Here is a 15,697-nt window from a genome sequence, read left to right on the forward strand (position 1 = left end):
AGGAGGAGGAGGAGGAGGAGGCAAGGGAGAGGAGGAGGAGGAACAGCAGCAGCAGAGGAATGAATTTTGGTAGGGATGGTGAGAAGTGAAAGGAAGTGGAAAGAGGAGGGAGGGTCCATGGGACGGGTTTTGGGGATCGGGACAAAGGCTGTAAGGGGGAAGAGGAAGGGAGCGAGGGTGCAAGGAAGGGAAGTAACAGAGAGGAGACAGGAGTCGTGTGGAGGGCAGGAGGAGGGAGCTAGGGCGGGAGGAATGTTCAACTGGTTGACTGCCATGCAGGCTTTCGGTGTCAGGTCTGAACTCCATACAGCCCAGCCCTGAGAGAGCCTTCTACATCGCAGCAAGATGTGAGGGGGAGGAAGGAGGAGAGCAGGAGCAGGAGCAGCAGGAGCAGGAGCAGGAGCAGGAGCAGGAGCAGGAGCAGGAGCAGGAGCAGGAGCAGGAGCAGGAGCAGGAGCAGGAGCAGGAGGAGGGGGGAAGAAAGGGTCTTTGACTTGGTTCTATAGTCCAACAAGTTCCCACCTGGGGAAATAAGTTCCAAGACGAGGTAAACCCATCCAGATTCCTCGCCAGCTGTTCATTCCCCTTCCTCTCTCCTCTTCCTCTGCTCACACCTCTCCGGGCTCCCCTTGGCTAGGACCCGCTCCCTGCTCCCTCCGCTTCTCAGTCTCCCCTGGTGTCTACCTGCGTGCCCTCTTCACCTCTCCTCCCTCCTCCCTCCCTCCGTCCTCCTCCCCTCGTCTCCTCCCCTCGTCTCCCTCCCTCGTCTCCTCCCCTCCCCTCCCTCTCCTCTTCTCTCCTCCCCTCCCCTCCCCTCCCCTCCCCTCCCCTGCTTTACTCGTCCCGCGGTCTCGTCTCCTCCCCTCCTTCCTCTTTTGCCGCCTCTCCTCCTGACCTCCTGCAGGTTCCCGCTCAGAACACCACAGTCGTGCGAACTTCGATGCAGGGAATCATCACCAAAGAAGAGATCCAGAGGTCAGCAACTTCCCAGCACGATCCCAGCTCGGGTGTGAGTTTCCAGCAGGAATTGGGGGAGCTATCCGGACAAGATCCTTCGCTTCCACTCGCTCTATCACGTCACCGTCCTAGATGGTCCTCCTCCTCCTCCTGTTCCTCCTCCGCTTCCATCGCCCCCTCCCTTCCCCCAGCTTTCCAAACCCGAAATCCCTTCCCTCCTCCCCTTTCTTATCCCTTCCTCCCCCTATCCCTTGCTCACCCTTCCTCCTTCTTGCTTTCCCCAACCCCGTCCTCTTTCCTCCGCAACCCTCCTGCTTCCCTCTCTTCCTCCTCCTCCCTCATTCTTGCTGCCCCTCCGCAAGCCTCCTCTACCACTTTCAAGGACGCGCAGCCTTATGGTGACAACAGGCGACGACTTGGCTTTTGACAAGAAGTGGGTGAAGGCGATGATGCATGCCAGCATCCGTCAAGTCTAACAAGCACGTCAACTGCCAAGTTTGACAAGCACATCAACAGCCTCCAGCAGGGCTCCAGCTAAATCTATCTTGTTCGTATTCATTCAATTCAGCATCATGTCTTCGTCAAGCACGTATCCCAGCTCGTCCGTCACCTTCCCCAACGTGGGCACCACCATCTCCCCGTCGCTGCCGTCCTGCATGTGCACTTCGTCCTCGTGTCTCTTGTTCTTCACCTGCTTGCACGCTTACTCCTCCTTCTTCTCCTCACTCTGACCCACTTCTCCTCTCCCCTTCTTCTCCTCTCCCCTTCTTCTCCTTGCCCCTTCTTCTCCTTCCTCGTTTTTCCGCTTCACTTCCTCTCCTCTTTCTTCCCACTCCTCATCCTCTTCCTCCCTCCGTCTTTCCTCTACCCTCCTCCCTCCTCTGTCTTTCCCCTCCCAATCCTGCTCTTTCTTCATCTTACACGTTCATACTCCTTCCATCATCTTCATCTTCATCCCCCTCAACTTCCTCCATCCCTTCTCACACTGCTCCCGTCCTCCTCCTTCCCGCTCCAGACATCCTACCTGCGTCACCATGCTGTGCCACTGCTCGTAAACCTGGCAGGAAGCTGCTGCGCTCTCCTGCAGCGCATCGAACGCCCTGCCGATGTCCATGCTGGTCTGCTGCTGCTGGATCTCATGACACGCAAGCATCCTCTCCCAGTCCCGCAGATGCCTGCGAGGATTTCAGCTCGCCATCAAGACAGTGAGGGAAGGCAGCAAGGAGGGGAGGAGGAAAGAAGAGGGAAGGCGAGAAGGTAGACAGTCGGAGAAAGGGAGCAAGAGCAAGAGCAGGGGAAGAGACTTCGGCAAGAGCAGGAGAAGAAGCAGGGGCAGGGGCAGGGGCAGGGGCAGGGGCAGGGGCAGGGGCAGGGGCAGGGGCAGGAAGCAGGGGCAGGAAGCAGGAGCAAGGGCAGGAACCGGAGCTGGTTGGACTCGAGGTCATGATGGTTGGAAGCAGCTTCAATAGGACCAGGAGGATGTTTGCCGACCCTCTGCTGCCCCGCGAGAGCGTCGGGGAGGTCGGGGAGGGAGGAAAGGGGCTCCTCCTCTCCCTGGTTCGTCTCACAGCAGTGGAAGGGCTGCGGACCGAGGATGTCCTGGTGATCGGAAGGAGCGAGCAGAGCAGAGATGTCCGCGTCCTCCTGCTATGTGTCAGAAGCAGCAGGTGAAGAAGAAGGGAAAGGTGGAAGGAAGGTCATAGGGGAGAAGGGTGGTTGAGGGAGGGGATTGTGGGAAGAAAAGCGGAAGTATGATAGGAGTGAATAAAGACGTGCTTGGAAGGAGAGAAGAGAGAAGGGGTTGTGCTGAGATTAGTGACGATGGAGCGAAGGTGGTCAAGAAGGAGAAAGAGGAGACAGGGGAAGGGAGGTGGAGACGGGAGAGGGACACATGGGAGAAGACAATATGCTGCGAGAGGAGAGAGGGAAGGGGAGAGAGGAAGGAGGAAGGGGATGCCTGAATCATGTAGTCGTCGTCCAGGGCATGCGGTGACAGTCTATGGCCTCGCCATGCAGGTGAAGTAAAGGATCCGGCTCAAGATGCTGAAGGAAAGTGAGAAGAGAGCAAACAGGAGAGCAGGAGAGCAGGAGAGCAGGACGAGGAGAAGAGAGGAGAAAAGGAGAGGAGAGGAGGAGGAGAGGAGAGGAGAGGAGAGGAGAGGAGAGGAGAGGAGAGGAGAGGAGAGGAGAGGAGAGGAGAGAGGAGAGCAGCACTTACGTCATGGAGGTTCTGCGCCGTCTGAGAGATCCTCTCGGTGAAGGATTCCCAGAAGGGATAGAGGCTCCCGGTATGGGAGGAGTGCGAGAGATGAGAGGGATGGGAAGAGTGCGAGCACTGAGCTTTCTCTGTCAGCTGCTGCCACTGCATGCAGACGTAGTTTGACGTCTCTTGCTGCAGCGCCTTGTCCACAAGGCTGTGCCAGACCGGAGCATGCTCGTCGTCATGCTGCTCGCCCTCTCCAGCTGCTTCACCCTACAGTCCACGTGCGTGAGGTGAGGGGATGCAGAGGAGGGAGCAGAGGGAAGACGGAAGGAGCTTGAGGACGGGATGTACTTGGAGGAGATGGAAACGTAGAAGGAAACGAAGAGGAAGAGAGAAAGACGGGAGAGAGACGGAATAATGTGATGCAAAGATATGGAGCCGGAGATTTGAGGATTGGAGGAGGCTCTGGGGGCAATCAGCAGCAGGGCGAGCAGGAACACAAGGCGGGGGGAGCGGAGTAGAAGAGAGAAGTTACATGATAGTTGGAGCTGACGATCAGGTCGTGCCAGTTTGACACCTCCTCTGCAGCACTTGAAGCACCTGCGGACACAACCTGAAGAACCAGAAGGGGTCAAGACCGTGAGAGCCAAGAGGACATGACAAACAGCTGGGCAAGACAAGCATGAAGAACGAAGGAAGGACCGGGTGGAGGTGACTGAGAAGGAGCAACAGGATGGAAGAACAGGATGTAGGAACACGGAGAAGGAGGAGGAGGAGGAGGAGGAAACAGGAGCAAGAGAGTCGGTAGAAGGAAACAAGCACAGAACAGCTCCTTCAGCTCAAACTGACGATTCTCCTTCACCTGTTGGGCTAGATGCTTCCAAGCGTCTTCCCGATTCGCCCCTTCCGGCCCGCAAGGAAACGGCTCTTCCCGCTGCAGCAGAGGACCAGTCAGAGAGTCTGAAGGCCCACATGGACCGATAGGGAGATCACCGGATGATGAGGAGCCAGATCCTTGGTCAGGAGTGACCCAGCCACATGCTCTTGTGCCGCCTCCTCCTTGACCCTCGGAGTCCCCTCAAGCAGTCGTGTCAGGCTCGACTGCCTAGCCCGCCCGTTGGAATCCGTCTGTATTAGGTTTAGAGCTGAGAAGAAAGGCAGATGAGAAAGAAAGAGCGCAAAGGAGAGGGGGGAGAAGAGAAACGTAGAGCAAAGGAGAGAGGAGGACAAAGGAGACGAGAGGAGAGAGAGGAGCAGAGAAAAGAAAATGAGATACATCATGATCGTTATAGCAAGGCTTAGTTGAGCTGGCAAGAATCTGGGCCCAAGCTTTCTTCTTCGTGCCCACAGCAGCTGCTCGACGGTCAGAGGATGAGAGGAGGGAGAGGTATACGCCACCTCGCGCTCCTCGACCAGCTGAGAGCTCGCCCCTCTGATGCATGATAGTCATGGAGAGAGCAGGTGACAAGACAAAGAGAGGCGAGGAGAGGAGAGGAGAGGAGAGGAGAGGTGAGGAGAGGTGAGGAGAAAAGGAGAGGTGAGGTGAGGTGAGGTGAGGTGAGGAGGAAAGGAGGAAAGGAGAGGTGAGGTGAGGAATGCAAAACAGAGCAGAGCAGAGCAGAGCAGAGCAGAGGAGGAGAGGAGAGGAGAGGAGAGGTGAAGAGAGGACAGGAATGGAGAGGAGACACATAGGGGGGCACAGAGAGGGGGACGGAGGGAGGGGGAAGGGAGCAGGGGGGGGACAAGAGGAGAGAGCGTGAGAGTGGAGGACAGGAAGGGAGGAAGCAACAGTGGTTGGTGAGAGAGGAGGAGAGGAGCAGGAGATGGAAGGCGATCCAAGTGGGCAGATAGATGATCGTTACCAGGTCCAGGGCCTTCTCAGCTCGGCTCCTCTTCGTCATCGATTTCCTGCTGGATGTCAGCTCGGCTGGATCGCTCTCCTCCTTCCTCCTCTTACATGGATTGACTCTTGCCTATGGAAGCTGGAGTATCCCCAAGGATACAGCGCTCGTCCAAGTAGTGCACGAGCACTTGCCTACCCTGAGAGGGAAGTGAGAACAGAATGGGGGATGAGGAGGATGGGGATGTATGGCGAGCAAGATAGTGGGAGGAGGCAAGTTGGGACAGAGAGTTGAAGTGCCAAGAAGACACAAAGACAAGAGTGTCCAACGGAGAGGAAAGCTGGAGAGGAAGGGAGGGGGCAGGGGTGAATGGAGGGGTGAAACAAAGAAGAAAAGAGGATGGGGGGGGGAGGCGAGGGGGGGGGGGGGGGGAGGAGAGCAGTCAATGAGCGCGAGCAGGCATGCAGATGAGGAGGAAGAAAGAAAACCTCCTCAAAAGGCGAGGAACCCGCAGCCTTCGCATCCTGCTGAGGGAGGAGCCAATAGATCCGACGATGGAAGGTTGGGATTTCTTTTGAGTGAGCATAGCAGCATGTCAACCTGCACCATCAGCATCACATCGTCATATCGCACCAATAAAACTGCCTGTCCCCACATAGACATGAAGAAAAGTCGCAGCCAAGGGGGGAAACATTGTCATCAATGTCACCAAACACCAACACCAAACACCGACACTAATACCAACACCAAAAACAACAACACATAAGACAAGCGACGTCTCAGTTTATGCCACACCTCTCCACTCCATCGATCTTTAACTTTTCATGATCCTCCCGAACAGCTTTACCGTCCTTCTTCTTCTTCCAATCTGTCAAAACTTCATTAGTTTATCCTCGTACTTCCTACATGAGCTCGAGAAACACCCTTTCCCAGGCCATCGTGATCGATCTCGTTTACATCAATGATCGACAGGTCCACCCTCCGCCCTCCTTCCCTCCTCGTCTCTCTGCCCCCATCACATACCCACAACCTCGTCCCATCTTCCTCCTCCATCGCCTTGGATGGAGAGATTCCTGTACCGCTCCTCCTTCACTCACCATGCTCATCTCGACGGAATCGCTTTACAATGTTCTTGTCGTAGAGCACCAACAGTCCACTGCTAGGAGGACAAACAACTTCTTTCGCAAACTCCAGCTCCAACGACTGATGGTTCATCAACACATAGAGGACTTCGCGGTTCTTCAGCCTGCATGCGACGAGCATGAGTGCGAAGCTTCACCAACAACGCAAGAGGAGGAGATGGGACAGAGACCATCTCTGTCGAGCCACATCCAGGACATCTTGAGATGTTTGAAACACCCTGAGCACATGGGTAAGAAGAGTCGAGACATCATGAGATTGAAGAGAAAACAAGCGAGAGAAACATTTACGTTTCATTCGTTTCGTCTTTGATGCCCTGCATGTGCAGTTCGGTTTGGCGTACAGCGAACTTGGTCATTTAGATCTGCACATATTGTGCAGTCCTTTGACGCAACCCAGGGCCCGACTAGGTTGACCTAGCGCATGCATGAAAACAAGAAACAACATTTTGGGCGGAAGATGTAACACAGCAGGGCAGAAGCAATGAGAAGTGAGATTCAGACCAAACACATGAGATAAGGTAAAGCACACAGATTTGAAACTGCGCGAGCTAAGTCATGGTCTCAGTTGTTGCAGAGCAATCTAATCAGTAACCAACGATTCGCATTTTCCATCACATGGCGGATTTTACATCCAAAGTGTCTGCCGATTAATTTGAGCATGTTGAAGCATCATGAATCACATAACTAAGAATGCAAGCTTTGTTGAGCACCGAGCAGATACAACAACAAGGCAAAGGAAAGTGATGATGGGTGCCTGTCTGATTTGGCGAATTTCCTCTGCCCCCTCCTTCCAATTGATAAAGGAAGGCGCTTGCTAACAAGAGCCACTTCTCTCCCGCTGTTTCCCTCTTCTCATCTCGTCCTCTGTCTCATCGTTGTCATCTCTTCCTCCTCCTCCTCCTCCTCCTCCTTCTCCTCCCCTCCCCATCTTCCTACTCTGGTCCATTTCCCGCCATCTTGACCGCCAGCCCCACCACCCCTACCCCATCACCCCTCTACCCCCTCTCATACGTGTTAGAATGGGGGTGGTGGAACCTACAGCGACTCTCGTGGGGCAGAACCTTCCAGCTAGCCCCACTAGTATTCTTAGTTACAATTTCACAATTTCTTCAATTTTGTTGATTATATTTCAAAAATAAAGATAGTATATGAAAAAATTGGGAAATATAAAAGTCATTTAGCTGCAGTCCGTTAATTGTCATGGTGCGGAGAAAGGAGGAAGAGGCGAATACGAAAGAGGTAAGGTAGGAAGCAGGAAGCAGGAAGCAGGAAGCAGAGACTGAATGAGATGGAATGAAGTCGAGTCAAAGGAAACGAAGAGGTCAGGCTGGCAAGTGAACTCTCCGAACGTAAGAGTTTCATAACAGTAATCAGTCACCCTCACTGGCTCAGCTTTCCTCGACCATGAAGTCAGCAAACAGAATGATAGAACGAGCATACGACAAGGAGCACGTTGAGAAGTCGCTGTACGGGAACACTTTCGTCGTCTCCAAGCTGTACGATCGAGGAGCAGCATGGATCACGGTTCGAGACAGCATCGCCGTGCGAGGTCAGGGAGGTTCCGTTGGGTCCTCGCTGACCTGCATGCAGGGAGGGAGACGAAGCCGAGCTCTGCGCTGCGAAGCATCTCTCGCTCATGGAACATGCAGCATGCTGTCCTCCAAGACGACAGGCCTCCTGGGTATGAGGGGGGAGGCGACCAGGCAGGAAGGCCCTCAGCATGGAGGTCAAAGGAGACGAAAACAACGCACAAGCCCAGCACCAGCACCAGCAGTCGGAGAGGAGAAGAGCGAGAAGCCGGTAGGGTGTTGGCATCGAGGACGAGGAGGGTAGCAAGTGGAGTACGAGCCAGTCAACCATCCCCTCTGCGGTATCCCCTACACTCCATCCACTCCCTCTCTGCCTCCTCCTCTCCCTCTCTTCCCCCCTTCCCTCTCTCCCTTGCATGCAAGTGATCAAGTCTCAGCCCGTCAGTACCTTCAGCCATCTTCATCCCCTTCATAGATCTCGCAGACAGCGGCAAGCATGTCGACCCAACGACAAGGCTCCACCTCCGCAAACTCCCCACGGCAGGGAACATGAGGTAAGATATCCAGTACAGCACCGTCAGCTCCAGTCTCTGCTGGAGCCAGCAGCCCATAACTGACACGCTGCAGGAACCTGTTGAGGAGCAGTGAGACGTTGAGGAAACACGAGGCCCTTGTGGACGAGTGGCATCCCAGGTTGAGCCTGCTGCGAGATGCTCCTTGGAGAGTTGAGATGATCTCGCAGGGCACACCGTGAAGAAGCTTCTTCTCCCTCCTCTCCTAACTCTCTTTACTCTCCCGCTACATCGTATCCCTCGATCTTGAGGACCAGGCCGTCTTTAAGAGAAGGCAATGCATTGATTGCGAGGGGGGCGTTGAAGACCAGCGAAGAGACGCTCATGTTGAGGAGCCCAAGAGAGGAGGGGACGGAGGAGGGGACGGAGGAGGGGAAGGAGGAGCAGGAGGAGCAGGAGGAGGAGGAGGAGGTCCGATCGAGTGAAATACAGGTCCTGGTCCCCTCCGTCATCAGCAAGAGCGATGACAAGGAGCTCAAGAACAGCCATAGGATGAAAAGCGACCTGCGTATTGCGTGGGGATTGGATGAGCAGGAGGAAGAGAGGAAGGAGGAGCAGGAGGAGGAGCAGGGGGTGGATGAGCAGGAGGAGGAGGAGGAGGAGGAGGAGCAGGAAAGGATGAAGGATACAAGAGCTGCTTCCATTGCGCTGAGGAGGTTTGGTCAGAAGCTGCTCAAGGAAGGGAACTTCCAAGCTTCTCGAGAGATCCTGTACCGCAGCACCTCAATGCTGCGAGAGGAAAGATGAGAGGTGTCAGTTGTGGAGGAGCAAGAGCAGGGGGAGGAAGGGGAGGAGGAGGTGGAGGAACATGGCTCGAAGGAGGTATGTGGTACAAACATACGAGCCTGTAGGGGGATGAGGAGATGGGTAAAGGATTACATGAGTTTTGCCTGTTTACAATCGATGAGACAACAGAATAGAGATAAATGTAACAAGCGTGCGCATCTTCCACCCCACGATGCTTCACAGCAAACTGAATTCACAATTTGACATGTCTGCCTTGACAAGTGTGTATAGCACAAAGGAGATGAGCCTATCTCACAGGTTGGGACGTTTGTTGGACCTCAAGCGCGAGGCGTACACTCTCACACGTGAGGACATGGCGAGGACGGTCAGTCGAGGCAACGAGAAACTTTCACGCCCGTCAGTCGTTAGAGGCATCGCAGGCATCGCCGCTCCTCAGCCCTATGAGGTTTCCGAAGCTGCTGGGGTTCCCCGTCATGCCCGACAGAGCCATCTTAGTCTTCTCGATGTTCTTGCTGCCATGCAACACAAGTCAAGAAGAGACAGAGAGCAGCTGTCACATCAACTCCTTTGCCTCTTGTCCCCTTCACCCCTCTCTTTCCATCATCCTCGCTCACATCCTCCCCCCGACCCTCTTCCTCTTTTCAGTGCTCGCTCCTCTCTCTCCTCGTTTCTTATACACTCACACAATCCAAGGATGCTTCAGAGCCTCCTTCGCTGTGGTTCTCTTCGTGATGTCGACGCAAACCAACCCCTTTCAAGAAGTCAGAGCCCATCAGCCTCTTCCTCCTCTCCCTCCTCATCCCCCCTAGCTAATTCTCCTATCTCACCCGCACAAAGTCTTCTGCTTCAGGAGAGATCTTGACGTGATCAGGAAATTCAAAATCTCCTGCAAACATGCTTGATCAAACATGGCCCTACGCCTCATTCCCCATCACAACACTTCGTCCTCCCAACTCCGCCCTTCCATCTTTTGCTTCCTCACCTTTCTGCACGCGGTTGATCACGTCCACATCGCTGTCGCCATCGAAAGGATACTGACAGCATAGAAGCGTGTAGCAGATGACCCCTGTACTCCATTCAGCTCCTTTTCCCAACTCCTCTCCTTCGGCCACGAAACTGATCCATTCAAATTTGCTCAGCACTATCTACAATTCCCCACTGTCTAACTATTCCATGCATGGCACCTTCCCCAAATCCTTGTCTCTACCACATAGCCTCATGCCCTCCGATCACAGTCGATTTGTCTCAGACCTCTCCCTCAGGTCTCATACACAAGTCCTTGTCAACCTCCTCACTCTTCTCCGGCTCATGATGTTCTCTTCAAAACTCTCCGTTACTCCCTGCTTCCTCGATACAGCATGCGCTCGTTCACGAAATCACCCCTACTCTCCTCATCCTCCTCCCTCATCTCCTCCGCTCTTACCCATTGCCCACATGTCGCACTCAAAGCGATACCCAACCCCAGTGTTCTTTGCCCCGACCACCTGGGCCAACCGTCAGACTGTGCGGTATGTCTTTGCAAAGGATACCTCAGGAGACGCGTAATGCGGGGAGCCACAGGCAGACACGAGCGTCTCACCCTCTTTCAAGACCTAGAGAGCCAGTGTCACGCGTACAGTCACCAGCGACATCATCGGTCAGGTACCTTGGCAAAGCCGAAGTCCACGACCTTGACAAGTGGAAAGCTGCATTAAAGTAAAAATGCAAGAAAAACCACGCAAGATCGGAAAGATAGGTATGGGGTCCAACAAAAAAAAGCAGAAGGGTGACATAACAGGGCTGTGTGAAGAATGAATGAATAGCGGTCCAACCTTCCCTCTTTGTAATCGTCAACAAGGAGAACGTTCTCCAACTTGAGATCTCTATGAACAATCTTTCTATCATGGAGGTACTGCAGGTAAATGACATCAGCGTATGCTAGGCTGTGCATGATCTAAAGGGCCGTACCTTTACTGCAGAAAGCACCTGATACACGATATCGACAATGCAGCTTTCAGTGAACTGAATAACTTTCCCTTCTGCTCAAGTTGTCAGGTACGCAGAAAGGCGAGCGACGGTATGCAAAAGATACCTGGTGAGACCCAATTTCTCACTCCATCAGCTTCAAACTCAATACCCTCCAGGAGGCTGAACAATTCTCCTCCAAAGCATCTCTCTGTTACCATCCGACAGCAGTCGGGGGTTTCGTGAACCCGAACAAGCTATGAGGGACATTAGACATCCTGGAGAAGAAGTGCAGACTAGCACACCTTCACAATGTTCGGATGATCGATCTCTTGCAAGATTGAAACCTCCCTCTTCAATCGCTTGACAAAGATCGGATTGTCGTGCGGGATCCTCACAATCTTCACTGCTAGAATCTGCCAGGATCTTCAGACCTGAAACCTCTCACAATGAACATCCCCGACCTGTCCTGACGTCAAATTCTTTGCCGCATGCACGACACTGAACGATCCAACCCCAAGTACATCGCCAAGCTCGCCAAGCTGTACCCAACCACAGTGAGGGAACCAGGAAGGTGTTGAGCAGAAAGCTTAACCTCAGAGAGCCAATCATCAGACTTCGACTGCTGTGGATTTGCCTCATGACCCGTTCGCAACTTCAAATCCTCCGCGTTCTGTTGTGTGACATCCACGGTGGAGACTTCACGGGAAATCGGCACGCCAGCCCTGGTCCTCCTGGAGGAGACAGGGGCGACAGGGGGAGCTTGAGTCACGTCAACGTGCGAGACTTCCCTTGCAGGCATCCTCTTCGAATGAGTAGGAGGAGTGGCTGACGAACAGTGTCAAGACATGCTGGGTACCTTCAGCGCTGACGTACCTGCATGGATCGAAGTCGAGACAGCATCTCCGCAGACCAAAGGGATCATCAGGACGAGAAACACGCTGGCTGAACCTTCGCAAGATCATCATCACAACCATGCAGATTGAATCCTTCAGAAGGATGGCAACTCACCAGCCAGAGAAAGTTTCCGGCTCATCCTCCTTGCTGCTTCTCAATAAGAGCTTGTTTCTGCCCGCAAGGAGACAAGGTGCCGGAACCGCAAATAAACTTGCAGCACGCTAGAAGCAGCAGGTGGAAGAACGCTCAGCACATGTTCCGGTACAAATAGCTTTCCTTTTGATCCACCATGTGTCAAAGTACTGCATCGATCTCCTCGTTTCGATCAATACCTGAAGAGCTGGCCGACAGTCACTTTGCAGGAGCCAAGCGCATGAACCTAGGAGAAGAGAAGGTTAGGTTTCAACTCAGAGGCATTTGTAACTGATTCTCTAATCGGAGAACATGAGCAAGGTCAACCATGCAGCCCGAAGGCGTACGAGTGAAAGACAGCCCCCAATCCTTTCGACATTGGTAGTCCACCAAGACGCAGTAGCAATAGACAAGAAGAATGAGTGTCATGAGCTAGATGTTCGTATGATGATCAAACAAGACTCTGCGACATTTCATCTTCTTCGTCTTCATCTTATCCTTCATTTTCGTCCTCTACTCGCCATCTTTTCCACGCTTGCGCGTGCATCCCGCTCCCGCCCTCCGGTAGTAGCCTCCAACTCCAAACCACCCACCCCCGGATTTTTGGACCCTACCCTAACAGGCAATCTGAGACACCGTATCACAAATTAGCTATGATCTACCCCCTGATATACTAGCAAAGTACCCTGATGAAATGAAGGAGATTGACCACCCTACCAAACTGATCATATACCCTACCCCGTTCCCACTACACCGACATCGTGTTCAACTACTACTACCTTTTGTGCTCGGGAACCCACCCCTGACTCCTTAGTCTACCACCCACCCCCCAAATCATTCCGCCTCTTATCATTCCAGGGTTCAACCAAAAAAACACTTTAATGTCTACCCCTCAAACCCCTTTATAAACACTCTAAAGAACCGGTGGTTTATGTATCACCCCCTGCAATTGAAAAATCCAATACAGCTACCCCTGGTAAAGTCCGAGACTACCCCATTTTCGCACCCTCCACCCTTTGTCGAGTGCCCCCCTCTTACTGACATTGAGATTTTCAAACAATCATCTAAAATTGGACCACCCTACCTGTGCAATTGATCTTAATATAACTTCAAAATTAGGGATATGTGAAACATTTTTCCTAATGCTGAAATAATTGGTGACATGCCTGAGGTGCCACACAGCTAGTGAGATTTGACTCAAGTGCTCCCAGATTTCAGGAAATTGATGTTTGTGTAATTTTGAAAAATAATCAACATATTTCAAATAATTTTGAATATTCGGCTAGGGAGACAGGCCCAATACGGGTCTCTTGACCCACCAAGATATGGTTGGTACCCACCCTCCCCAAGAATCAACAAAGTTAGTGTTACCCCCTATTATTGTTTTGAACCCCTCAATTATATAGTAAGTACCCCTACCATACAGGTAATTTTGTTCGGTATCATTGTCATTACCCACCCAAAAGAGAGAGCACCCCTCACGGCCCCCTTCTTAAACCCTCTTCCTACGATACTTCCTAGGACCTCAGGAGTAACTAGGTCGCCCCGTTCACGTTGCTGACCACGGACATGAGCTCGCCTCAGATGTTGGTACAGGAACAGAAAAACCTTCCCGGCTAGTACCCCGGGTCCGAAACCGTGACGGTCCTTGTGCTGGGGGGTGGAGGGTGGTTATAAGGACCCTAAGAGAATCGGACCCCGGGCCCGGCCGGGTCCGAGCCTCCGATGGCCCGGCGCCGGGCCCGCCGGCACTGTATGCTTCAAGAGTCGTACTGATTTTTAACTTAACTTTGAGTAAACGGATACTGCCGACAGGTCACCCGGGTTGACAGGCAGGCGTACAACTGACATTGAACGTAGGGCTGACTGTGACTGCCATGGCGGGAACCAGATGGTATATAGAGACTCCTCAGAATGAGTTGTGCTACGGCCGAGCGGCAACCTGCTATGATAGCTAGTCACTGAACAGTGACTCTCCGCCGGAATGACATATGTTGATGAGTGGCAGTGTGAAGGCATTATGATCATGGATGAAGACTCTGTCATGATGAGAAAGATCGCAGGATAGGCTGTTGTTGCAAGGTTGAGATCGTTAGGCCCAGGTGATGAGTGCGAGGGGAATGGTTGAAGAATGAATGAATTAAGGGATTGGGTAGAAAGAGATCCTTACAGGCTCAAAAAAAATATCCTGCCAATCCGAATAGCTTCCCTTGTGTATATTGACATTTGAATGACCCCCTGTCCTTGCCAGACAGTGCGCCATGGTGCGATGACAGTTGATAGATGAACAACAACAAAGGTGACAAGAACATGCCCCATGTTGTGCACGACAGCATGGATGAAGAAGATGAGCGGCTAATCTTGGACTTGAACGTCCCCTTCCTGACAAGATCGCGACCTGCCAGCGCGAGGGTGAATGGTGCTGCCACGAGCAGGGTCAACTACCAGACGCCGAGGAAAGGAAGGACAAGGCCAGCGTCTGCCAGGTCAGCTCAGTCTCAGTTTGAGCCGATGATTGACCCTCAAGTCCTGGCTTCAATGCTCAACAAGAACGTGAGATGAACTTGTTGGGGTGAGGGCCGAAAGCTGAGAGTTGCTCAGAACACCTTGGACGATGCCATTCAAGGATGGGATGTGTATAGGCACTCGAACCAAAAGGTCAGGAGTCAGCAGCGGAAGAAATGGTGAGTGCGAGCACAACTTACCTCTTCCTTCCTTCGCTGACTCGCTACAGGTGGTCTATCAACAACTTCACCCCGTCCAGTCGCGATTCTGACCTTGCCTTCCAGCCCCTCCCTCGATCCGACCTGGTACGCCCGCTACCTCTGCCCTGCCCTTTCCTCCCCCTCGCTCGCTTTCCTCTGCTTGCTCTGGTGCAGGGTCGCCTGTCGGTTACACCTACATCCTTTCCCGCTCGTGCTCCGTCTCTCCTGCTGCTTTCGCCCCTCCGCCCGCCCCCTCACTGCCGCACCCCGTTGCACTGATCACCTGCTGGACCACTTCGTGCTCACTCATCGTCCTTAGGACGAGGCAAAGAAGCAGCTCATCTTCGAGATGCCCTTCATCTCCTCCTCTCGAGACACCTTGAACAGCTCCCAGCTGCCTTCAACCGCCGCCTCCTCCTCCAAGCACACCCCTTTCTACGAGCGCTTGTATCCGATCCCATCAGGACCCAAGTTCAGGTTCTGTCTGAGCACCTGCGCTCTCTCCTTTTCTCCTCACTCTCCTCTCGCTGCTCCCGCACTGTCCTCCGTCTTTTCTGCAGCAGTTCGTTCCTCGCCTGCTGTTCCGTGGTCTCCCCAACCACCATCCTCAATGCTCCTGAATTTCTCTTTGCTTACTTCTCCTCCATTACCATCTCACTCTCTGCCCCCGCCTCCTCCTGCACTTTCCCCATTCCGCAAGACTCATGTGCTCGCTTCAGCTCGCCATCTCGTTCGGTCTCTGCTGTGAGGAACAAGAGATCGAAGTTTCTTGCGAGGCAAAAGGCAGCTCGCCCCTCCCTCGAGCGCGCAACCAACCTGACGCAGCTCGTCATCGACTTTCCTGGGATGTTCGACAAAGAAGTTTGTGAGTGCACTAAGACGGTCAACCAGCTCCTCCCTCCTCCCTCCTCCCTCCTCCCTCCTCCCTCCTTACTATCATCTCCTCGTTCATTATCAACGTCACTCTTCTTCCTCCTCCTCCTCCTCCTCCTCCTCCTCCTCCTCCTTCCCTATCACCTCTCACTTAT

The 15,697-nt window shown here is 53.4% G+C and overlaps 5 protein-coding genes across 5 annotated transcripts in view; 3 read left to right on the forward strand and 2 right to left on the reverse strand.

Annotated features, from left to right (window-relative positions):
- The window catches only part of GUITHDRAFT_105641 (hypothetical protein), a gene marked incomplete at both ends in the record, with an annotated part of 3,183 nt that extends 1,750 nt beyond the window's left edge, over positions 1–1,433 (forward strand). Inside the window, 5 exons of the mRNA XM_005835418.1 lie at positions 280–347; positions 507–547; positions 905–975; positions 1,025–1,092; positions 1,366–1,433. Of these exons, the coding sequence (XP_005835475.1) occupies positions 280–347; positions 507–547; positions 905–975; positions 1,025–1,092; positions 1,366–1,433 (316 nt within the window). The remainder of the gene's footprint in view (positions 1–279; positions 348–506; positions 548–904; positions 976–1,024; positions 1,093–1,365) is intronic.
- Positions 1,434–1,882: 449 nt separating this feature from the next.
- On the reverse strand, positions 1,883–6,499 carry GUITHDRAFT_136622 (hypothetical protein; the record flags this gene model as incomplete). The annotated part of the gene is made up of 14 exons (XM_005835419.1): positions 1,883–2,132; positions 2,378–2,601; positions 3,176–3,430; positions 3,696–3,773; positions 4,023–4,094; positions 4,154–4,288; positions 4,437–4,513; positions 4,559–4,592; positions 5,023–5,068; positions 5,118–5,200; positions 5,490–5,601; positions 5,797–5,869; positions 6,099–6,247; positions 6,432–6,499. The coding sequence occupies 14 exons, from the start codon at positions 6,497–6,499 to the stop codon at positions 1,883–1,885; spliced, it is 1,656 nt and encodes a 551-aa protein (XP_005835476.1).
- A 1,048-nt stretch (positions 6,500–7,547) lies between these two features.
- Positions 7,548–8,991, forward strand: GUITHDRAFT_105643 (hypothetical protein; the record flags this gene model as incomplete). The annotated part of the gene is made up of 5 exons (XM_005835420.1): positions 7,548–7,692; positions 7,734–7,943; positions 8,157–8,226; positions 8,300–8,365; positions 8,415–8,991. 5 exons carry the CDS (start codon positions 7,548–7,550, stop codon positions 8,989–8,991), a joined length of 1,068 nt encoding a protein of 355 aa, XP_005835477.1.
- Positions 8,992–9,154: 163 nt separating this feature from the next.
- Positions 9,155–11,971, reverse strand: GUITHDRAFT_162379 (hypothetical protein; the record flags this gene model as incomplete). Its single annotated transcript, XM_005835421.1, has 15 exons — positions 9,155–9,503; positions 9,675–9,742; positions 9,819–9,877; positions 9,974–10,057; positions 10,415–10,475; positions 10,521–10,583; positions 10,637–10,676; positions 10,803–10,882; positions 10,939–11,009; positions 11,063–11,192; positions 11,241–11,351; positions 11,400–11,477; positions 11,531–11,763; positions 11,812–11,886; positions 11,947–11,971. The coding sequence occupies 15 exons, from the start codon at positions 11,969–11,971 to the stop codon at positions 9,389–9,391; spliced, it is 1,293 nt and encodes a 430-aa protein (XP_005835478.1). The 3' UTR covers positions 9,155–9,388.
- A 2,303-nt stretch (positions 11,972–14,274) lies between these two features.
- On the forward strand, positions 14,275–15,417 carry GUITHDRAFT_105645 (hypothetical protein; the record flags this gene model as incomplete). The annotated part of the gene is made up of 4 exons (XM_005835422.1): positions 14,275–14,517; positions 14,566–14,648; positions 14,699–14,774; positions 14,989–15,417. 4 exons carry the CDS (start codon positions 14,275–14,277, stop codon positions 15,415–15,417), a joined length of 831 nt encoding a protein of 276 aa, XP_005835479.1.
- Positions 15,418–15,697: the final 280 nt, after the last annotated feature.

This window comes from Guillardia theta (genome assembly GCF_000315625.1).
Source record: "Guillardia theta CCMP2712 unplaced genomic scaffold GUITHscaffold_21, whole genome shotgun sequence".
Taxonomy (NCBI): domain Eukaryota; class Cryptophyceae; order Pyrenomonadales; family Geminigeraceae; genus Guillardia; species Guillardia theta.